The sequence below is a fragment of the Pungitius pungitius genome, chromosome 2 (assembly GCF_949316345.1).
Source record: "Pungitius pungitius chromosome 2, fPunPun2.1, whole genome shotgun sequence".
NCBI lineage: Eukaryota > Metazoa > Chordata > Actinopteri > Perciformes > Gasterosteidae > Pungitius > Pungitius pungitius.
The window spans coordinates 8031944-8056640 of record NC_084901.1 but is presented as its reverse complement, the minus strand read 5'-3'; the positions used below and the strand labels follow the sequence as shown (position 1 = coordinate 8056640).

General features: G+C 42.5%; 1 protein-coding gene across 1 annotated transcript in view; it reads left to right on the top strand.

The window, feature by feature from the left end:
- The window catches only part of LOC119210233 (fibrillin-2-like), a 41340-nt gene extending 16978 nt beyond the window's left edge, over positions 1–24362 (top strand). Inside the window, exons 25-42 of the mRNA XM_062558477.1 lie at positions 120–273; positions 792–903; positions 2693–2828; positions 3014–3164; positions 8000–8108; positions 9610–9745; positions 9914–10067; positions 17098–17209; positions 17852–17987; positions 18171–18321; positions 18558–18617; positions 18783–18872; positions 19755–19877; positions 20037–20168; positions 20248–20371; positions 22591–22727; positions 23242–23382; positions 23503–24362. Coding sequence (XP_062414461.1) covers positions 120–273; positions 792–903; positions 2693–2828; positions 3014–3164; positions 8000–8108; positions 9610–9745; positions 9914–10067; positions 17098–17209; positions 17852–17987; positions 18171–18321; positions 18558–18617; positions 18783–18872; positions 19755–19877; positions 20037–20168; positions 20248–20371; positions 22591–22727; positions 23242–23382; positions 23503–23642 — 2298 coding nt within the window. The 3' untranslated portion in view covers positions 23643–24362. The remainder of the gene's footprint in view (positions 1–119; positions 274–791; positions 904–2692; positions 2829–3013; positions 3165–7999; positions 8109–9609; positions 9746–9913; positions 10068–17097; positions 17210–17851; positions 17988–18170; positions 18322–18557; positions 18618–18782; positions 18873–19754; positions 19878–20036; positions 20169–20247; positions 20372–22590; positions 22728–23241; positions 23383–23502) is intronic.
- The last annotated feature ends 335 nt before the right edge of the window (positions 24363–24697 follow it).

The following is a 24697-nucleotide window of genomic DNA, read 5'->3' as shown; positions in this document are numbered from 1 at the left end:
TTGTATTTACAAACAAGAAAACCACTGAACTAGTGTTTCTGACGATATCACATTGTAGGTAGGACTCCTTCTTTTTTGGTGGCATCTCTTCCTGTTTCATCCTCTCTATCTCTGTTCAGACGTGCTGTGACTGCTGTATGCTCGGCCTGATGACAGCGAGCAGAAGTTCCAGCTGCAACTTCCAGGGTTTGTTGCTGCTGGAAACGTGTTTGTTCACAGCCAGAGCCTGCTGTGAAAAACGTTCAAAAGAAGAAAACAAACCAACTGAAAATGGTACGAATACAGTGTTTTGCTGTCAGTCTTTCCTGTCTTGCTTAGCTTCACTATTCTTTATTCATAGAGAATGAATACTGTATGACTGTGACAATAAAAACAACCAGTATACTTCTCTATTTATTTTTAAAAAATAGGCTGCACAGTATCTCGACCAAAGTCAAATGATTTACTTTTCTTATCAACTATAGACTTCATGAAGGCTCGTTGGGAGCTCATGACTATTAATTTGGTTTGCGAGATCTATAACTTCGGTATTAAAAAAATAGAAAATAAAAAACATCATCTGAGCTGATTCATCAGGTTTCCAGTCGTTCCCTCCAGAGACCCAAGCGTTTTTAAACACACTTTACATACACTAGTTTTCTCCAACATCTAAAGTTCTCTTCTTTAGTAACCAGTTCTGTCTAAGGGTACCTTATTCAAAGAGGGTACAGCAGATTTTATTAGTATCCATTGAACTTGCGGGCAGCCATTCTGTTTATCCATCATGCCTCTGCTGTGTGTTTACTCCACAGAGGTTGAGCTCCGGGCTGTACAGAGTTGCTGTCAGGATGGAAGGGATCAGGCCTATTCAGGACAACACTGTACACCCCTCTACTCCATCTTCTCCTCCTCATACAGTTGCAGGTAACTGTAATGGTCTTACACTTGGCACCATCTTGTTGGGCACGGCATGTGTTGGTTAATAGCTAGTGTGAAATGAAATCCTTGACATCAATAGAATTAGTAATAATCACTAAGATAATTCACAAAATAAATAAATAATGAGGCACCACCCTAAAACGGGACTAATAACCAAACTATAATTCAAGTCTCATAATTGATATTTACTCATTAAGAGCAATGAATTGAAAGTTTGAGTTTGTACACTGGCTAGCCAGCTAGCATTACACTACACATATGGAAAAAGAAATCACAGAAAACTGCTCCTTTAAGTATGAAACGATTTATTAAGCCATGTTGCTAGCAGGCTGTGTTTGTACACCATGTGTGTTCCTCACATAGTTGGACCTCTGTAGATAACTCTATATGTGCTGAGGGGCAGGTGTATTGGTTAGTAAATTTTAAAATTTCAAAAGAAAGAAGGAAAAACTTAAAGCAAAACAGGTTTTATGCGGAACAGTGATGCACGATAGCGGTTAACTTCATCACGTCACGCAATTCATAGACATACAAACTCTCTCGCTACAGGGAACATCAAACACAAATAACAAAAACATGCCAATCAAACTTCTGCCCAGAGTTGGCCTTACTGTGCGTTGATAGCGTTCACAGTGTCTTTGGGAGTCTTGTTTAACTCTGTGTCCACTCAGTCCTTTGTAGCTGGGATTGATTGGGGATTTTGAGGACTGTGCTCTTGTAACACGCAAGTTTTATCCAAGGGGGTAAAAGATGTTTTCATTCTTGGTGAGCTGCTTAGGCCGGAAGTGAGGGCTGGGGTAGCCAGACTTCACTGGAGCAGCTAGAAAATTGTTTGGGTTGGAGAGGCCTGAATCCTTAACCCTGAGGCCAGTCCGGAAAGGGATTTGAAGAGGCTCTGTCATTTCATCCTTAAGCCTAGTTCATGCTTCTTTGAAAGGCAATCACACAGATGCAAGAGCCCCTTGCGTGCACCTTGCGTGCCTTTTCGTGTTTAAGTTTGTCAACCAATTTTCCTAGACTTGAATCAAAAGCTATGCAAGCTCCCGCGGCCCGCAAGGCTGTGATTGGTCTGCTAACTACATCTTTTCCGGAGTCTCACATTTCCTGTTTCATAGCATAATTCCAACATTATTAAAACAAAGAATATTAACGAGAGATTGAATCAGTTTGAAGAGTTTTTGTCGGAGAAAATCCGTAAATATGACCACTGATACAACCCGTCATTAGCGGACTATAAGGACGTGCAGATGGCGTCCAATTCATGGAGGCAGATCTCCCCAAACGTCGTTTTGCTGGTTGAGGGGTGTACGAAGTTGTAGAAGACCATATGGGACAAATATGTCCGCGAAAAAATGGCGATCAAAAGCAGCAGTGGCGATGCAGGGGGCAAAAAAGTATTTGATAAATAAATAAACAAACGGCTTCCGCACACAAAGACGTCACTCTTTAGGTCGTCTTCAACAAAAAACAATGTTCCACCTACTGTTCTGGCGGTGAATTGCTTTGCAACATGCAACATGCAAGCCTTTTGGAACCATGAATAGTCCGTCCACACAAGACGCAGACACAGTTGTAGACCCAGACACAGAAGCATGCCCCCTAAAGTCAGTTTGAAAAGGATGTTTGCAGAGGTGGAGCTCCCAGTCCACAGCAGGTGGCTGGGAGCTGTGGTGTCTCTGGCTTAACCAATCAGATCTCAGTGCTGTCTCACCAAGAGAGAGAATTCTGAAGTGTGAGTCTTCTGGAGAGCTAAATGTCTGCTCTCTACTTACAGTATCACCAAGGAGCAGTGCTGTTCAGCAGTAGTTGGAGAATGGTTCTGCAACAATGGCATTGAGCTGGCCAAGAAGAAAGGGACCTGTCATGGGCTGTCATCTAAGCCAGAGCACTGGGAATTCCAAAAATCTAAGGTTATCTCTTCCCAAATGTCAATGTTCACAGCCTTCACACATCACTTGACAACAAACTTCACACAAGCAAGACAACAAATAAATCAACAGCTATAGTGTTTCTGACATTATAACATTAGAGATATGATTCCTTCACTTTCAGCTGCATCTCTTCTGCTGTCTCACCCTCCCTGTCTCCTGTTCAGATGTGCTGTGACTGCTGTTTGCTCGGCCTGATGACAGCAAGCCAGAATTCCAGCTGTGATTTCCAGGGTTTGTTACCTGGGAGACAGTGTTTGGACACAGCTAAAGCCTGCTGTGGAAGAAACACAACAGAAATCAAACCTACTTCAAATGGTAAGAGATGTAAACAATGTTTTGCTCTTTGGTGTCTTGATTTGCTCCATTTGGTCTTATTTAGACAGAATGACGTCTGTCTGTCTGTGACACTCAAAACTATCAGCATTCTCTGCCTTTTGCACATAGTAGGTGATTTAAAGCAAAAGTAACCCTAACCCAAGTAGTCTTTTAGTTTAAGCCAATTTTGGGAGCAGGACCACGCCTCCAGTACGCCTCTTTCGGTATTCCCATAAATACAGCTCAACCCACTCTTCTTGATCTCCAGTACACATTCAAAACATGACTGAGGTCAGGTACCACACGGTCGAAAGTTAGCACGTTACTTTAAACCACCTTACCTACGTTACGACATCTAACTTTTGGCACCGAGATGCCATCGCATTGTCCACTTTTCACACCAGAGAAGCAACCGAGTAGAGTAAGCCAACCTCCCCCAGCTATTCTGGGCTCACAACACGTAACGTTAACCGGAAGCTTCAGCACCACGCTACGGCTCGGCGTAACCCTCGGCACCGGGATGCCACGCCTTCATGCCTCGTAGTTGCACTATCCGTGGCCAAGAGTTGGACCTAGAAGCACCGGGATAGCATGACAACTCAGCAACATATCCCAGGAACGTAACTCAGTAACTCACGGCTCACTGCACCGAGACGCCGCACCCCCCACCCCCTCTCCAAGCCACCCCAACTGCTCGGCGTAACCTCTGGCACCGAGATGCCGGACCTTCACGCCTCCCAGTCACACCATTTATGGCCAAGAGTTGGAGCTAGAAGCACCGGTATGTCAGCTCTCAGCTTATCTCAACTTAGTAACGCAAGCCGTAGCCAAGGCTCACGGCACAGAGATGCCAGCCCCCCCCCCCCCCCCCCCACCACCCCATCCAAGCTACCCCAACTGCAAACAACGCAGCACATAATGCTAGCCCACCTCACCACCCTCCACCAGTCCGGTGTAACTTCCAGGAGTGGGATGCCGGAGCTTTACGCCTCCCAGTCGCACCATTCATGGCTACAAGTTCACAGCTAACGTTCATTTTCAGTATTTACATAATGTAAAATCAACGTCAGACAAAGGCAACCTAACAATGTCAAGGATACAATGCTGTCAAGGATGCAACGAGGCAGCAACGTAAGGCAAGCCGTAGGCAAGGCTCATGGCACTTGGATGCTGGCGTACATCTTGTGCAGTTCCTTTTCGATGGACCACCCGGTACTCGCTACTCAACCGTCCACCCATTTCAAATGCAAAAATCTTCAGTCAGCCTTGAAAGAACCAGAATCAGTCGACCAGCTGCTCGCCAACGAAGTGAAAGAAGGTTTCACTGAGTGGGATGGGTTGAATGCTGAGAATAGTGCATTTCGTTGTCTCAGTACCTGTACTCTGCAATAACAAAAAGTTACATTTTCTCCTTCCCTGATTAAGTAATGGTTACTGCACTGATTAAGTAATGAGCGGGAGAACGAACGTGCTAAACAAGAGTGATGGAGACGGACAAAACAGATGCAAACCCAGCTGAAATCGAATGAAAATACGAAGCGTAGCCGCTAAACCGGAAGTACGTACCAGGGTAACAAGAGGAGAAAAGTTCATTAACGGATTTAAATAAATAATCCTGGTCTGACGGGATGTGTTAGCAGCAGTAGGTGACTACACTCGCTGCTCTTGGCTCTGATATTTGTTGTCCACGTATTTTTTTGCTTCAGTGAGCAGAGCAGAGACAGTTTAAGGAGATCGCAGAGTAAACGGTCCGCCACTGGAGTGCATACGTCCCGACGTCAGCGCCCCCCCGTCAGTGCGCCCCCCCCCCCATCAGCCGTTCGTGCCGATCGTCAGTGGCCTGCGTTCGATCTGGCCCAAACCTGAAATGAGTTTGACACCCCTGCTTTACTGAATCCACAGTTCATGCCATATTTAGTGGTTGTAGTAATGTTTAAAATGTTTTATTGGATGATCTGCACTAAAATCAGCTATCTCTTTTATTTTTATTTTATTATTTTTGCTATTACACTTTAATTTGTAAAGGTCTTCATTCAATTAAAAACAACTAGATTGAGATTTATTTTCCCTTGTCTTTTTTAAACTACACTAGAATCCTGCACACCAACCAGCTGTTAAAAAAGTAACTCAGTAACTTTTACTCTGAGTAGACTTTTAATGAGCTACTTTTTACTTTTACTTGAGCACAACATTTTGTTACTCTTTCCACCTCTGAGTATATATTACCTACTTTTTTAAATAATCAGTTGTATAGTGTTGATAAATGTTAGGTAGATATGGGAGTTTGTTGTAGTTTGTTAAGAAACGTTTTAATTCAGGTAACAAGGAAAACAGAGGAAAACTATGTACTCTGTGATCCTGTGTGCACAAATAAACTCAGTCAAAAGTCTCTCCAGCTATTGAAGCAGACTGACAGATGATCCCTATGCGATCAGTGGCCTGCCGTTGTCAGAAACTAAAGACACACACACACACACACACACACACACACACACACACACACACACACACCAACCACCACTGCCATTAAGCTGCTGATTCCCCCAATAATTTATATGAACTGTGCCAGCCCAGGTAGCCAGCGGAGTGTCGGCTAGCTCAGCTGTGTTTTCCCGGCTCGATGCGGCCAGATGTGAACCAGCTTTGGCCTATTTTTACCATTATATCTGGCCCAGATATGGTATGGCCGATATGGCCCAGTAGCTGTTACAGACATGGCTCTATTTTGCCCATCAGTTTTATCACCAACCAGCACTAAAACAGGTTCTGGCCCGTTGATGGCTTCCAGACCTGGGCTGAATCTGGCATTATAGCAACGGGCCTAAACTGGTTGAGTCATGGCAGACGTGTTTATTGGCAACCAGCACTGAAACAGGCTCCGGCTCGTTGATGGCTGCAGAATCTGGGCCCAATCTGGCTTCATAGAAACTGCCCTATTTAAGCTGAGACATGGCAGCTGGGTTTATCGGCAACCAGCACTGAAACCGGTTCTGGCCCATTGACAGCTGCCGAACCTGTACCGAATCTGGCATTGTAGAATTGGGCCAATTCCGGTTGAGACCGGTTGAGGCAGCCGTGTTCATTTAAAATCCGCCTGCCTGTGGCCCGTCTCAATCTTGCCTTCTTGTCAAAGAAACTGCAACGTGTTGTCGCTGCACAACTCAAAGCCCATCTCCATTTGAATGAGGTTTATTTTATTACATTAAATATTTGTAATAACATCCCTCAAAGGTGTAGTTCTAATGTAAACGAACACAATAAAAAAGTATTGTAAACTGGCTTCGTGAATGTTTTAAAAAGAAATAGCCACCACTTGGGTCTTGTATAAATAGGAACAGACCTCGTACTCGCACTTTCTTTTCTTTCTCCAACCAATGTCCACCATTTTGGTGAGTATTTCGTATTTATTTGTAGGACTGAAGTAAACAATGACCCCGGAAACAAAACGGCCGCTAAACTGCCGAAGAGGGAGAGAGCTTTTTGCATTGGAAGGAAAACAAACAGAGGTGCGACATACAGTCGAGAATTGTTCAGAGGAATCCCTCCACGTGTCAAACAGAGCGGGATCAGAGGCAAACGGACCACATTACGCACTGAGGCTAAACTAGTTGCAATGCTAAGCTAGCTACCCCGCGCTGTAGACAGTCTGGAGAGTACCACCTAGCAGACAGTAGTTGGCATAAGGAGTGAGAAAGGTTTGTAATACTATTGATAGATTTACCATTTTCGTTTTGTAAATAGTGAGACCTCACAACTCTTTCTTGTCTCTGTTTCTACCAGGCTGCAACCTCTGGATTTTGGCCGGAGTCACAGGTTGCTTACCAGTGGTCTTGTTTGGCAGTACGAGTTTGAATTATTTTAATTTAATATAATTTGACCCTTTTAACAGTGAGCCTTCTACAAATTCACTGTAACATTTTGGTCTGTCTTATTTTAATAATATATAACATATATTATATTATTATAATATAGAATATAGAATATATTATGTTATTTCATCTTATTTGGCATTTGTTTCTTTGTGGTTGAAAAAGAATGTTTGTTTTTGCAGAAAATAAAAACGATATGTAGCCAACCTTCCTTTTTTTGGCTTATGGTTTTCACACAATATCTTTTCTTGACATAAAAATGAACGCCAAACAATGTGATCTCGACTGGCTTGAAGTAAAAGAAGTGTGTTTTTGTGTCATGAAGAATATATTCAACCCGATTCTGTGGCGCCATTCAAACCGAGTCTCAGCTGAGTCGGCAACCGGACCCGGGCCATTGTGTTTTTTTTGTAGCCCCAGGCTCTTGCCGATGCAGGCCCAGTTTTTCTTGGATTATGGCCCGATGATGGCAGTGTCGTACGCCGGATTTTGTTCAGTGTATTCGGCACGATTCGGTGGCGTCATTCATAACGAGTCTCAGCTGAGTCTGCAAACGGACTCGGCTCCACGTGTATTTTCCGGCGTGCGAGCTCAAGCCGGATCCGGGCCAAGTAATTTTGGCTACTTGGGAGACTATCAAAGAGGTAAACATCTTAAAGTCAGTGTGATGGCACTTTTCTTCATAGAGAGTTCTGAATCGACCATTTAAAATGCACTGCTAAATTCTGTCAATAAAATTAAATTTGAGCATTTATTAGGGGTTTGAACAACTTTGAACAGCTTTAATACAGTATCCATGTTGGGGACATATATAATCCTCCTTTGAGATGCTTGGTCATTTTGTCCAATACTGTCCTTCTATCCAAAAGTGTAAGCCCAAATGAGTTAAATCTTATACAGTCACTAGCACGTGGGGGCAGCCCCATTATCTAACCATCTTACCTCTTCTTTGTATTTAATCCAAAGAGATCGAGCTTTCTACTGTACAGAGGTGCTGTCAGGATGGAAGGGATCTGGCCCTTGCAGGACAACACTGTACAGCCACCCTGCCCATCTCATCTTCCAACACATGCAAGTAAGAAACACCTGATTTCACAATGAGGTAAAGGGTAAAGGGTCCCTGAGGACCCTACCCCTAAATGCTTCCCAGTTAAAAATGTAATGCATGGGTTATAATGCAATGTAAGTCGCTTTGGATAAAAGCATCAGCTATATGACCTGTAATGTAATATACGGAGCTCTGTTAAAAGTGCTCCAGTGTCCCTGCAATATAATAATAACTTTTATTTCACCTTTCAAAACCAAGTTACAAAGAACAATACGCATACATGTTTTACAAAATACAATCTAGCAGTTTATAATAAATATGATAAAATACATTGAATATATAAATAAGCCAGCTGGTAGAAGTGAGTCTTTAGAAGAGATTTAAAAGAAGACACTGAATTTCCCTGTCTCAGTTTGCAGGTTAGGGAGATCCACAGTTAAGGGGCCCTGACTGCAAAAGCCCGGTCACTTTTAGTGACCAATTTAGAGCTTGGGACAGTTAACAAGGCCCCGTCTGAAGATCTCAGGCAGAACTCAGGCTCAAGAGTTCATTGTTCAGGCAGGAGTGACATTGTTCAGAGCAACAAGCATTAAAATCTTAAAATGAATTCTAAAGCTCACAGGAAGCCAGTGCCGAGCAGCATGGACTGGTGTGATGTGGTCACTTCTCTTTGTAAGGGTTTAAAGCCTGGCAGTAGCATTCTGTATCATTTATAGTCTGTGAATGTTCCGCTGGCTAATGTCAGAATAGAGTGCGTTGCAATATTCCAGCCTGGGTTAAAGATATTTAACAATGTGTCAGACCTGGACTTTAAAGAGGACTCAGCTGCAGAAGGATGAACGTGTTAAGCCGTCTTTAATAGGATCTCTCACACTGAGTGACAAAATAAGCAGCTTTGAAAATTCTATATAATCTATAAAGATTAACAAAATCAGAAAGAAATCTTTAAACAGAAAATCACTCTTCACAGTGGAGTACCTATAAACTATAAACTCAAAATCACTCCCTTAGGAGGAAAACTAAAAATGCTATGTAAAACTCAAGACAAGTTGTAAGAAAAACAGAAATTTACTGTCCAAGGAAAATGGCTTGAAAACTCTAGACTAATCTATGAAAACTTACTAACAGAAAATCACTCGTAAAGAAGTAAAAGGAATCGGTGAAATTATTCATTGTGAACAAAAGATTGAAACACTCGGGCACAAGACAAAGGGAGACGCAGACTATAAGACACATGAGGGCAATGGGAAACAGGTGGACACAATCAGGAATCAGGGAAGACTGCTGACACATCAGGAAAGTGACCTGAAATGAGAGGAAGGTTAATCTTTCAAATTAAAGCAGGAAATGACAAGACAAAACATGGATGCAAGACAAAACCCCAACTTGACCTCATGAGACACAATGTTAATTTGAAAGAATTAAGGTTGTTGCTGACTATTACAAATTATTTTAAGTTACAGCCAGTTACTTACAATGTCTGCAGTTTCTCTTCTGATTGAGCTGCATGTCTGCCGTGTACTTACAGCATCACCAAGGAGCAGTGCTGCTCAGCAGCAGCAAGAGACGGACTCTGTGACAAAGGCATCAAGATGGCCGAGTGGCAAGGGGCCTGTGAGACACCGTTCTTCCAAGGAAAACCCTGGGAAATCCAAATCTCTAAGGTTATCTTCTCTTTAATGTCCATATCTTCAATCTATTGCAATTCATTCTTGTATTTACAAACAAGAAAACCACTGAACTAGTGTTTCTGACGATATCACATTGTAGGTAGGACTTCCTTCTTTTTTGGTGGCATCGCTTCCTGTTTCATCCTCCCTATCTCTGTTCAGACGTGCTGTGACTGCTGTATGCTCGGCCTGATGACAGCGAGCAGAAGTTCCAGCTGCAACTTCCAGGGTTTGTTGCTGCTGGAAACGTGTTTGTTCACAGCCAGAGCCTGCTGTGAAAAACGTTCAAAAGAAGAAAACAAACCAACGCAAAATGGTAGGGTATACAAACCATGTTTTGCTTTTACTGTCTTGATTAGCTTCACTATGTTTAATCTAGACAGAATGACAACTGGATGACTGTGACACTCCAAACAACCAGTATGTACTTATCCAATTTCATATATTACTTGCAGATTTGTTGCCACGATTGACTTGTCTTATCAACTATCCCAGTGAACATTTTTTGGTTGAAAAGACGTTGAATCAACGTCTATGCCCGACGTTGAAAATACGTTGTAAAATGGTTTAAAAGTGAAAGTTGTTTCAACGTCTATTCGTAGACGTTGAAAAGATGTCTATATTTAGACCGCATATCAACGTGATCAAGGTGTAAAAAGAAATCACGTCCACATTTGTGCGTTTACCACCGATATTAAAAATCCCGTTGAAGACGGGTCTAAACGTAGACGTCTTTTCAACGTCTACGAATAGACGTTGAAACAACTTTTACTTTTAAACCAATTTTCAACGTTAGGCCATAGATGTCTTTTAAACGTCTTTTCAATGGCAAAATTGCTCGCTGGAAAAGTACAAGTTACACACAATCAGCTGTTGACAGTTGTCAATCATCATTGTCAACAGCCCTTAACAAGGAGATTCTGTAACAAGATCTTGCTCTGAGTCACTTGAATCTGGATCGTATACCTGAAATCAGCTCCGTCTCCCTCATCATCACTTCAATGACTCAGAATGCGCAGAACACCCCTCAGTTGCAGATGCCTCTAGTCAACAAGTTAATTCAATTCAATTCATTTTATTTTGTTCAACCCAAAATGAAAAATTAGCCTGAAGGAGCTTTACAGTCTGTAAACATGCAGCATCCTGTCCCAAAACCATCACATCGGCACATCACACTTAAGGGTGAACAGTGGAGGAGTAGGTGTGTACAGAAAGAACAACTTAAAGATGTACAGTACGTTCAATTCCTACGACAGAAATTATTCAAATATTGACAGTCTTGTTTTTTAGTGGTAGACACATGGTGTAATGCCACCCAGCACGGTCTCGGGGTTGAGGAAAGAGATATATTCGGGCTGGAGATACATGCGGGGTCGTGGGTCTTGGAGCCGCTTGTTTGTACTTTGTCGTTTTTTTTTTTGCCTCCTTCCTGTCTTTTTTGGATGGAGTGATTTTGATTTAGAGTTTTTTTTACTATTAAAGTCCTTTTATTTTTTCATACTCCGCGTCTGAGTCCTCCCTCTTTGCCCTTGCACCCCGCGTTCTGACATATATACATATATATATATGTATATATGTATGTGTTTATGTATATTATTTGTATACACATATATATATGTGTTTATGTATATTATTTGTATATATATATATGTGTTTATGTATATTATTTGTGTGTTTATGTATGTTGCGTCGTCTCCGGCGTCGTGGCGAGGGGCGCCGTCCTCTGCGGCTCCGGCCCAACCCCTGACCCCACCCCCCCTTCAAGGACCGACTTCCAGGCGGTCCCAAGAGGGCGGGAGGGAGAGGTCACGATCGGGACTGGGAACGCGGGTCTTGGAGCCGGGTTCGGGGTCGTGGGTCTTGGAGCCGGGTTCGGGGTCGTGGGTCTTGGAGCCACTTGTTTGTACTTTGTCGGGGTTTTTTTTGCCTCCTTCCTGTCTTTTTTGGATGGAGTGATTTTGATTTAGAGTTTTTTTTACTATTAAAGTCCTTTTATTTTTGCATACTCCGCGTCTGAGTCCTCCCTCCTTGCCCTTGCACCCCGCGTTCTGACATATATACATACATATATATATACACATATATATATATATATGTGTGTTTATGTATATTATTTGTATATATATATATATGTGTTTATGTATGTTGCGTCGTCTCCGGCGTCGTGGCGAGGGGCGCCGTCCTCTGCGGCTCCGGCCCAACCCCTGACCCCAGCCCCCCCTTCAAGGACCGACTTCCAGGCGGTCCCAAGAGGGCGGGAGGGAGGGGTCACGATTGGGACTGGGAACGAGGGTCTTGGAGCCGGGGGCATGGGTCTTGGGGCCGGGGGCGTGGGTCTTGGGGCCGGGTTTGGGGTCGTGGAGCTGGGGGCGTGGGTCTTGGGGCCGGGTTTGGGGTCGTGGAGCTGGGGGCGTGGGTCTTGGGGCCGGGTTTGGGGTCGTGGAGCTGGGGGCGTGGGTCTTGGGGCCGGGGGCGTGGGTCTTTATGTATGTTTTTTGTGTGTATATATATATATATATATATATATATATATGTGTTTATGTATGATATTTATATATATGTATGTATATATATATATATATATATATATATATATATATATATATATGTATATGTTGTATATATTTGTTTGTCTCATATATACATTGTCTCAATAATACGAGACAAATATAGAAAAAATAAAATAAAAATGTTAACTTATTTACTTGTACAAGTTAAGCATCTCCAGATCCTTTTTAGAATTGAAGGTTTCTTAACATTTTTCACCCGTGGCAGTGTTTCAGGCTATATTTAGACCGTGGGTCTTGGAGCCGCTTGTTTGTACTTTGTCGTTTTTTTTTTTGCCTCCTTCCTGTCTTTTTTGGATGGAGTGATTTTGATTTAGAGTTTTTTTTACTATTAAAGTCCTTTTATTTTTTCATACTCCGCGTCTGAGTCCTCCCTCTTTGCCCTTGCACCCCGCGTTCTGACATATATACATATATATATATGTATATATGTATGTGTTTATGTATATTATTTGTATACACATATATATATGTGTTTATGTATATTATTTGTATATATATATATGTGTTTATGTATATTATTTGTGTGTTTATGTATGTTGCGTCGTCTCCGGCGTCGTGGCGAGGGGCGCCGTCCTCTGCGGCTCCGGCCCAACCCCTGACCCCACCCCCCCTTCAAGGACCGACTTCCAGGCGGTCCCAAGAGGGCGGGAGGGAGAGGTCACGATCGGGACTGGGAACGCGGGTCTTGGAGCCGGGTTCGGGGTCGTGGGTCTTGGAGCCGGGTTCGGGGTCGTGGGTCTTGGAGCCACTTGTTTGTACTTTGTCGGGGTTTTTTTTGCCTCCTTCCTGTCTTTTTTGGATGGAGTGATTTTGATTTAGAGTTTTTTTTACTATTAAAGTCCTTTTATTTTTGCATACTCCGCGTCTGAGTCCTCCCTCCTTGCCCTTGCACCCCGCGTTCTGACATATATACATACATATATATATACACATATATATATATATATGTGTGTTTATGTATATTATTTGTATATATATATATATGTGTTTATGTATGTTGCGTCGTCTCCGGCGTCGTGGCGAGGGGCGCCGTCCTCTGCGGCTCCGGCCCAACCCCTGACCCCAGCCCCCCCTTCAAGGACCGACTTCCAGGCGGTCCCAAGAGGGCGGGAGGGAGGGGTCACGATTGGGACTGGGAACGAGGGTCTTGGAGCCGGGGGCATGGGTCTTGGGGCCGGGGGCGTGGGTCTTGGGGCCGGGTTTGGGGTCGTGGAGCTGGGGGCGTGGGTCTTGGGGCCGGGTTTGGGGTCGTGGAGCTGGGGGCGTGGGTCTTGGGGCCGGGTTTGGGGTCGTGGAGCTGGGGGCGTGGGTCTTGGGGCCGGGGGCGTGGGTCTTTATGTATGTTTTTTGTGTGTATATATATATATATATATATATATATATATGTGTTTATGTATGATATTTATATATATGTATGTATATATATATATATATATATATATATATATATATATATATATATGTATATGTTGTATATATTTGTTTGTCTCATATATACATTGTCTCAATAATACGAGACAAATATAGAAAAAATAAAATAAAAATGTTAACTTATTTACTTGTACAAGTTAAGCATCTCCAGATCCTTTTTAGAATTGAAGGTTTCTTAACATTTTTCACCCGTGGCAGTGTTTCAGGCAAAGTGACTTCGACCTTTTTCTTCACCATGAAGAGCTTCTCAGTGGAGGAAGGAGATTGTTTCTTATCTCGTGGTGTTTTCTTGGGCAGAGTGACCTTGACCTTTTTCTTCACCATGAAGAGCTTCTCGGTGGAGGAAGGAGATTGTTCCTGTGGCTTTGTTTCGGGCCGAGTTTCCCCGGCCTCCTTTGCCACCCAGCACGGTCTCGGGGTTGAGGAAAGAGCTATATTCCTAACTGTTTTCCTCTGTGCTGGTGTCTCGTGCAGAGTGGACCTGCCCCTCGGAGGGACGCTTTGGTCAACTGAGCTCTTCACATATACTTTTGAATACTCATCAACAGTCTTTGAAATAAAATCCAGAATCCTGAGTTTCACGTCTACGTTCACTTCGGCCTGAGTTAGCCCGGCCTGCTTTGCCACCCTGCAGGGTCTCGAGAAAGAAGATATCTTCTTATATTCCTTTTCTGGGACGGACTCGAATGAAGGGACGCTTTCGTCAACTGAGCTCTCCACATATACTTTTGTGTACTCATCAACCTTCCTTGCAATATAATCCAGAATCCTGAGTTTCACCTCTGCGTCCAATTCGGGCTGAGGTACCCCGGCTTCTGTTGCTACCCGCCAGGGACTCAGGGTTGAGGAAGGAGATATATTCCTGACTGGGCTGGAAATACATGTGGGGGCTTCGAATAGACTTGCTGGCGCGAATGGATGGACGCTTTGGTCAACTGAGCTCTTCCCGTGTTCTTTTGGATACATATTGACCTTCTTTGTAATATAATCCATAATCCTGAGTTTCACCTCTGTGTTCAATTGTGATTGGCTTACTTCCACCGTGCATCTAAAGTCTTGCACCAGATCAGCATCTGACTGCAGACCGACGATTGGGGGAAGAATTTGTTTTCCTCGAGATTTTCTCCCCCGAGGTTGAACAGAATGAAAAGGTAACTTCATTATGGAGTCATCCCTTGATTCTTGTGGACATGAAGTGCTGGGCTGGTCGGATGGCAGATCGTCTATTGGATCTTGGTCATTGTCCAGTCCGGCACCTCCCTCTGCAAACATTATCCGTCGGTTGTAGTAATGCCGCAAATATATCTTAATATTTTCTTCAACGGTGGGCAAGGTGTCGTCCTCTGGTCTTGAGGCTTTTTCTTCCGTCCACGCTGCAATTTTCTGGTTCAGTTCATTAATACCATTAATCGCCCTTTCAAAAGCTTCGGAAATTAGCTCTTGGACTTCCTCTTCACTGATGTTGTATTGTGTCAGAATATCCATTTTATCTCTATGCCTGGTTCAATTTCACAGTTAATTCCACTCGCAATGTGTGTGAATTGCAGTTCTGTATGTAAGACCAAAAGCCACGACGACTCTGGGATATTCTCAACAACAAACTGACGTCACCTGCCCATCTCGTGACCAACTTCAAAGCAAGAATTAACGTTACTAAGCAACCAAAAACGCGTGAGCACACGTGACAGGTGACGTGTTAACTCGGAATGAGTGATCAGAGCAATTCAAAACAATGATGTCACTCATCACGTGACCAACGTCAACCCCCAACAGACACGGGCAACGTACTGCGGTTATTAAACTGTTACGATGACGTCATTCACTCGGTCACTGTGGCCGCGGTGGTTCTTGAGCAGCGATACGGACCGTGACGACTATTTTACGCTTGCTGGATGCTCCGTTTTCTGGCGACGGAAGCCAGCGTTTGGAGACACGCGAACATCAACCAGTTCACACGCCGTGAATCGATCCAACCATCGTCTGGATTTGCAGTTGTTTTTATAGCTTTATTTAAATGGATCCACGTTGCAGTCTATCAAAAGAATCGAGAATGACTCCGTTTAGCTGAATAAGTCATATTTTATCTGTCGAGCTCACTGCTACTGATTTGTAAATAAGTTGTGAGCTTCTCTGTCCCAATCTAAAATATAATGATATATTGTTTTCTTTTGTAGAAAAGGGACTGGCATACAATAAAGGGAAAATGTAAGTATCTACCCAATGACCTAATGAAGGCTTTTTGGAAGCTCATGACTATTCATTTGATTCCTGAGATCTATAACTGCAGTATTTCTAAATAGAAAATAAAAACATTTTTCAAAGAAGTTTATGAAAAACTTGGTGGACCAAATTGTGATTTACCACGCATTCTTTGCGGGGGTCGTGTCCCCTCCCTCCCCCCCCCCGAGCATCTTTCTCTCCAACGTGCGCTCAGTGAGCAACAAACTTTTCTTCGTCCTCGTCCGTGTTGTGCTTCACGGAAACCTGGCTCTGTGGATCGATACCGGACTCCACGCTCCAGCTGGCAGGATTCCAGTTGCTCAGAGCGGGCCGCGACACCGAGCTCTCCGGCAAGACGAAGGGTGGAGGAAACTTCTTCTACTCCAACACCAGCTGGTGCAACGACGTAACAGTGATCTAACAACACTGGTCTCCTGATATGGAATCCTTTATCATTAATTGTAAACCTTTTTACTCCCCCCTGTGAGTTCGCTTCATTCATCCTGGTCGGTGTTTACATGCCGCCGCCACCGGGAAAAGTGCTGGAGGCCCAGCGGACACTCGCCGAACAGATACGGCGTGTGAAGCGGACCAACGCGTAACTCCTTGGTTATTGTCCTTGGGAACTTTATCAAAGGAAACCTCAGCCATGAACTTCCTAAGTACAAACAGTTTATTAAATGCCCAACCAGAGAGGAGAACATGCTGGATCACTGTTACACCACACCTGCCCATACCAGCCCAATACCCCCTTAACATTTTTTATGAGGAATGATATTCATTTGGACCCCCCCCCCCCCCCCCCCAAAGTCTAAACCATGGTTACGCCTTTGCTCAGATGTGATGTCTCCTATCTCCAGAATTAAAAACATTAAAAACATAAATTTCCAAGAGATTTCCACTAGAGTAACTATCGAGTGATGATCTGAGGTGATTCATCAAGTTTCCAGTCGGCCATAATTGATTTTATACACGCTTTACATACTATAGTTTTCTCCAACATTTCCCAAGGATATTCAACAAGTTCTCTTCTTTAGTGATAAGGGTACCTTATTCAAAAGTGGTACCGCCAATTTTATTAGTATCCATTGAACATCATGTCTCTGCTGTGTGTTTACTCCACAGAGATTGAGCTCCGGGCTGTACAGAGTTGCTGTCAGGATGGAAGGGATCGGGCCTATTCAGGACAACACTGTACAACCCTCTCCTCCTTCTTCTCCTCCTCAGACAGTTGCAGGTAACCACCATCTGATTAAAGAAAGAACAGGGTCTTAGAATGCCACCTAGGGACCCAAGATCCCTGTGTCATTTCACATTATTACACATAACTTTAGTTCTGAACTTCTTTTGGTTTCTTTGTATGTAAGTATTACTTGTTACCAACATCTGGTGAAATTTCCATGTCAATAGCTCCTTTGGAAATATATTTACTGAGAAAAATGGAGACGTATTCAATACTTATTTCACCCACTGTAAAAACCTGTGTACAAAATATATCATATTGTACTATTTAAATAAGTGTGTGCAATTTCCTCCTGGCAAATGTGTGCCTGTAAGCTGGCGTTTCCAGCTGTGTGTTTCATCCATTCGGCTACAGAAGAGGATTGCCTCATACTAATTCAACACCTCGTCGAATTGTAGGAATATGCAGGCTGGGGTTTATGATTGAGAGCAACACTTGGAGGACAGTGGCAGAACATTTGCAAAAGACCAGCAAGGGGAGAGAGACTTTTTGCCCTTTGAGAAATCGTGCAAGTAAATATGCATGTATAAAACGATATCTTACTAATTTAAGGAGGCTTTTCGATCAGGAGAAAATATTCATCAAAAGGTTATTAAATATGAGATAAGCTGCTAAATGTCTGCTGTTTACTTACAGTATCACCAGGGAGCAGTGCTGTTCAGCAGTAGTTGGAGAATGGTTCTGCAAAAATGGTATTGAGCTGGCGAAGGGGAAAGGGACCTGTCAAGGACTCTCGTCCAAACCAGAGCACTGGGAATTCCAAATATCTAAGGTTAGTTTTTCCCAAATGTCAATGTTCACAGCCTTCACACCTCACTTATTTATTACACAAGAAAGCAAGACAACAAATAAATCAACAGCTATTGTGTTTCTGACATTATAACATTAGAGATATGATTCCTTCACTTTCAGCTGCATCTCTTCTGCTGTCTCACCCTCCCTGTCTCCTGTTCAGATGTGCTGTGACTGCTGTTTGCTCGGCCTGATGACAGCAAGCCAGAATTCCAACTGTGATTTCCAGGGTTTGTTACCTGGGAGACAGTGTTTGGACACAGCTAAAGCCTGCTGTGAGAAATACACAGCAGTAATCAAACCGACTACAAATGGTAAACAATGTTGTACTTTCAATCTGTTGTGTCTTGATTGGCTCCACTATGTCTTATTTAGGCAGAATAACGTCTGTCTGTCTGTGAAACTCAAAACAATCAGCATTCCCTGCCATTTTCAAATAACCCTAACCAAAGTAGCTTTTTGGAGTTCCAATGTGATGAGGTGCTGTATGTGATTCACCCTATGCTTGCTATTCAGGGAATTTCATTTTATTGAGGCATTTTTTCCACAGCACCAGTGACAGGAAGCCTTAATTTCACCTTGTCTCGTGATAAAGTGGACTCCTGTAAAGGTTTGTCACCTTTGTTTCATTATGTGATCTCTATGGTTTTAAGAAATGCTTTAATAGGTTTAGACACCAGCCTCTTGTTGGTGTTACCTTACCCAGTGAAATGATTCCTCTGATTCACACTGTATACATTAATGTCTCCTTCCCGTGTGTCTCTGCTGCTTTTAGACTTAAACTGCTCCCAGTTGTGTAAAGGGAACGGTGCCTGTGCGTGTCTTGCTGGTTATGAACTGCAAAGCGATGGAGTGAATTGTCAAGGTGAGTAATGGGCGGCAATGTCGGTGTACCAGACTGTTGGTCGGCCCGGACTCAAATATCTAGAAAACTGTTGGGTGGATTATTGTGAAATTCTTCAATCATATTCCCGTTTCAGAATGGAATATGGAGCCTTCATTTTTTCTTTTGGTGCTTTAGGTTGAGAATTAAGTTTAGTACAAAATACCTGGAAAACTAATCCCTTAACCAACTGTAAATGTTAGCTAACATGCTAAACTCACATGGTGGACATGGTGTACATCATACTTTCTTGAAGGGAGCATGTTGGCAATATCATTGTGATTATGTTAGCATGGGAACTTCAGCAGCTGTGCAGCACCACTGGCCAAATGCCACTAAATGGACACCCTGAGCATTGTTGAGTTTCATAATTGATGTTCAATCAATATATCCATAGTCAAAGTACAATCACACATTAGAATGTTACATTTTGAGAATAGACCATGTACAAGAGCTGTTATCCCACTTCACATGCACAAAGTAATCACAGAAAACTTCTCATTCAAATATAACCGCCGAAAATACTATTAAGGTCAATGCTAGGGCATATTGCGGTGTCACTAGGAGGCCGAGCCTACACACCACATCTGTGTCTAAGTAAAATAGCCTTGGCATGTGTATTGGTTAGCGTAGTGTGAGTGTGTGGCCGATACCAGTATGTATGTCTGCCTGAACAGACTTGTGTCAACATGGTGGGTTCCTACATTTGTCTGATGAAAACATTATCCTGTGGACAAGGCGAAGGTACATACTGTCACAATCAATCATTTCCTGTGTTTAAAGTATTGTACTGTATTTGCTGCATCAATATAATTCACTCTAACTTACATTTTTTTAGAAATCTTACACCCTTTGTGTTTACAGATGTGGATGAGTGTCGTACAGGGAATGTATGCGGCAACCATGGCTGTGTCAACCTGGTGGGCACGTACCGCTGTGAATGCAGAATTGGCTTCATGTTTAACAGTTTAACCAGACAGTGCGAAGGTGCAGTACAAACTCATCACAATGATTTGCCAATATTCTTTTGGCTTTTTTAATTTAGGTTAATGAATGTGAGTAGAAGAGAAAGAACTGACAAAGAAAGTGGAAGTCAGTTCTTACTTTTAGACAATCCACTTATCTTTTACTGTCTGTTGCTCTCAGATATTGATGAGTGTGCTTGGCCTGCTGGAGGTCATCAGTGTTCCTACAGTTGCTCCAACGTCCCAGGAAGTTTCCGTTGTACCTGCCCATCCACAGGCTACATGCTGGCACAGAATGGACGCACATGCCAAGGTCAGGAGAGGAACCTTGAGTACCATTGACATGAAATGAACTGAATAGTAAATGACTGACATCTCCCCTGTGTTTTTAGACATTGATGAATGTGCAGCAGGGACACATACCTGTTCTCTCCCTGGAAGCTGCTTCAACATCCTGGGAGGGTTTCGATGTCTGTCCTTGGCATGTCCTCAATACTTCCAGCTAGCAGGGCAGGGGTGAGTGCTGATGGCTGATTGTTAATGACAAGCTGTTAGAATTAAACAGCTGATTGTACCCAGATGAGCTTGATGCCTCTTATTCCTCTATAGTTTAGTATTAAGATTCCGTCCTTATTTTGCACACATGTCCTTTCATGCAAATTTGGGCAACATTGACATTTGCAGCAGTTTTGCTTCCGTCGCTTACTGCCACTTATTCCCTCGTTTCATACCCATCTTTGCAGTTGTCTGTGCCCTCTATCTGATGATTTTTCCCTCTCAGCCTTTGTTAAAGAGTATCTCGCGACTCTTCGCCATGTCTCTTGCTCCCACTGACTCTCACCTTCTACGACATTAGCTCGCTCCCTCCCGCTGAGGTTTTCTGGATGGGACCTTCTTATTGTTATAATCTCAGTCGCAAGACTTCTTTCTGAGTTTGGAGATGAGGCTTTTTTGCTACAGGACAGCACATCTGTATCTGGCCACGGTTGCTGTATTTGTCACACACCATCAGCCCATCCAGCCCTCAAGAACATTTAAAATATTTGAAAACTCACTCATCAACTATCTGAGAGTGTACTGTAGGTTTTGATGAATTTTCCTCAAGAGGCCTAAAATAATTTCTTTAAAGTGGTGGTTCAGTGGGGAGCATTAGAACTATATGTGGGCGCAGCTTCTTTAGGAACAATATTAGACTGATTGCTATTCTATTTTCAGTGGAAAGTGGAAAAGTGAGGAAAAATGTACTTATTTTTAGAAAGAGAAACTATTTTACAGAGTTTACATATAGTAGTGCAATTATTCAAAATAAAGAAGGTACCACCCATTTGGGGTGGGGGTGCAGAGACCCTTCAATGTTTCTATATCATCATAAGGGGGCTCAACCAAAAACTTTTGGGATGAATTTCTTCAAAACACTCAATATCTTTAATTATTCTAGCATTTGATGTAACAGTAGAATGTTAGGACATTGGACCACTAGATGGGGCTCATTAGCTTTTGAGGATCTCTCTACTGAAAGGAAGGTTCGTGTGCATCATGGAGTCTCCTCTACCTTGCTTCTGTGCCGCAGCTTCCCTTCATGTGTTTGGAATTAAAATATTAATGTGCAAACTCACACTGGCAATAGCTTCTGCCACTACCACCCGGCTCTTCCTCCGCTGCGGTAATTTCTAATGTTTTTCTATCATCTATTCCAAGCGGCCTCACCATAGGATCAAACAGGCCTCTCCTCAGCGAATAGAAGGAAAAATAAGCGTGGCATTTATTCATGGTCACCTGGGGCTTAGCCAGCATGGGGGCTCAATTAGTGGTGGAGCAGCATTACAGCTCACATAATGGATAGTGATTTTAGTGTTGCTATTGGGTGGTTAGTTGATTTGCTGTAAACGATACCAAAGGGCCAGTAGTTGTGTTGGTCAGATGGATAAATACAGCCAGACGGTATTTTCACTATTCAAATGTCCTCCTGGTGGTTCGGGGGGCTTAAGGCTTTGCGCTGATTGAAAACGGATATATGAAGTAGATTTCTCAAATCTTTGAATAATATACAACACACTTTCTAAGTGGTAAGTTGACAATGTAATGTATAGGATTAGGTCAATGCTGTAGGTAATAATAAAAGTATGTGTATCTATTTTATGCAGTCGTAAGTCGTTGGATATGCAATCATTCTTTTTCTGCTGCTGATTCTGTGATTTTTATCCACCATGCTCTTGAGTGAAAGGTCATCGATCACATCAAATGACACTCGGTCTTACATACCCTCCCATGAATTTTTATATGAAAAGAATCCCACACAATCATCTCTGTGGCTTTGGGCGAACCACTTTGACTACATCTGCTTGCTGCTAATTACACGGCTTTGCTCCCTTCTCCATGTTTGAGTTCGTATTGGACGGATTGAGGAGAACCAAAAATTTGGTAATAGGTTGAGGAATCAGCGTTTGGCCTATTGCAAATGCACCCTTTTGTTGTTTACCCATTGAGGTCAATGGTAGCTATTCAGGTGTGGCCAGGTTCTTCTTGCTCAACTCAACTGTGGATCTGTGGTGGACGTTTTGATATAAATACTGTATCGCTCCTGTGAAGGTTACAATAGTGACAAACACACACTTTTTCCTTTTGTTTTTATCTAACCTTGCCACTATGTAATAAATCTCTATTTCCACCCCATTTTTGCAATATTTCCATCCAACCAACTTATAATAACTCCTGTTTATCCTTTTCATATCCAGAAAATTTTCTTCGGCCAGTTGGAATTGTTTTAAGGTCTCCCACCCTCAGGATGTTGGCTGCTATTACTATTCCATCAACTTTATCAGCTACATCTCCGTCTCCTTGCCAACTGTCCGAGTAATGAGTGAACCAAAAGGTAAGACAAGGTGGACGTGCAGCATAGTCTTGGTATGTGTGCAATCTTGATTGGTTTAAACTGCACATGATGGGCTGTGGTGCATAAAAATGTCGTACCACCCTGTATCAAATGATTTGGTGGATTCCCAAAGTCCTTATTGTAGAAGAACTTTTAATTAGTTACAGTAATTGAGTAAAAGGTACCTTGAGCATAAATGTGAGCATCTGGCAGATTTAACATTATTAGTTAGTTAGCTGTTTCTGGAATGAGCTACCACATTGAGACCTTCCCAGTTCTTTTAAAGTCCACCATGATCCCAAATAGTTTTTTACATAAAATATTTGTTTATTTGGATCACATTTTTGGGCCTAGACATATTTTTTCCATAACCTGCCACCACACAAAATGAGTTGTTTCAACCCAGAGAACAATTTTTTGATTATTTCAGTGTAGTTGTATTTACAGGACCAAATGCACTCTGTGGTTCACTACAACCAGACTAATACAAACTTTAAACCAATTCTTCCAACAGAAATAACTTTCTTGCAGACTACTGCAGTGGCTAACTATGCTCATCTACCTGGTGGCACAGATGTTTTTTTTAACATCCTGGTTTCAGACGACCAATCCTCTTTTGATGTGATAAAGCGTTCCTACGAGGGCATGTTTGTTGGTAAGTTTAAAGACTAGGCAGTCAATCTTTTTTGAAAGCCTTATCAAGTTATATATAGAAATATTGCATTTGCTCCTAAGTCTCCTCAAATGTATTTCCCCTGTCATTTTTATTCCTCAGGTGTGGTTCGTCAGGTGAAACCTCTCCGTGGTCCCAAAAACGTTGTGTTCCAGGTGTCTTTGACCTATGTCAAGTCAGGGGTTGTTTCTTATCGCAACATTGTCATCATCCATTTCTTCATCTCTGAGTTCTGCTTTTGAAGTAAGCAATTGAGAGATACTACATTAGTTATACACAACATTTCTTTCACTCCATTTGATGCCAACTAACATGAATTTACTGTACCAGTTTGACTTGAATTCAGACTTTTTTAATTATGACCACTGGCTGGCCTGTGTAACCATTTTTGATCAATATCATCTTCAATGAGAGACCAGATTTGAGATGCTTCAGTTGATAATAAAAGGCTTCATCTATGGACATGTTATCTACATTGATTGAGGATTGATTGTGTCCCATCAACCATAAAATCCCAAAGACTTTGCCTCAACCAGGTAATACTGGGAATGTTTGCATCTTGGAATACTTACTATTAAAAATAAATTGCTGCTTTACATGGAATTCCCCAAAGGCTTGTACAGTTGTTTTGCTGCATTGTCTCAAAACGTGTCTGGCTCAATGAATTGATCCTCTGACCATCAATATTTGCTCTATTTGAATGGATTTCATATGTGGGTGCAGCAGGAGCAGCTGAGAGCCTGTAAAGAATTATGGGGGATACATACATGGAATAGACCATAATATAAATTCCTTTTTTTCCAGAGAGACCTAAAAAGCTTCTGTGATGGTTGAGGATAAATGTCACCAGCCAAATCGATTGTTATCATCTATCTGACAGTCTTCAACTTATAACAAGGCTATTAGTTAGTATTCATAAACCTTTGCAGGATGCCTTTACATGAATGTGTACTGTTTTTATATCCACACAAATAATTTCCTGTCAAGAAAATTAAAGTTGACAAGGTCAATGAAAGCCTACAAAAGAAGTCAGAGGATACCTTATTCTTCTGGTATTATCATGAATTAGAAGTTATAGATCTATGGAGGAAGCAAAAGCGACCGTCACGTCTTTTATTTTAAATACATTACTATAACTCCAATACTGAGAGAGATTTTAATGTATTTATTATTTGTTTTGACGCAGACAAATGAAATGCATGGCTCCAGGCTGCTTGTGTGTGAAAACAGCAGCACATGCTCTGACTCCGCCCCTTTCTCGGTATTCAACCAATAGCGGGTAGAAATCTATCCCGGA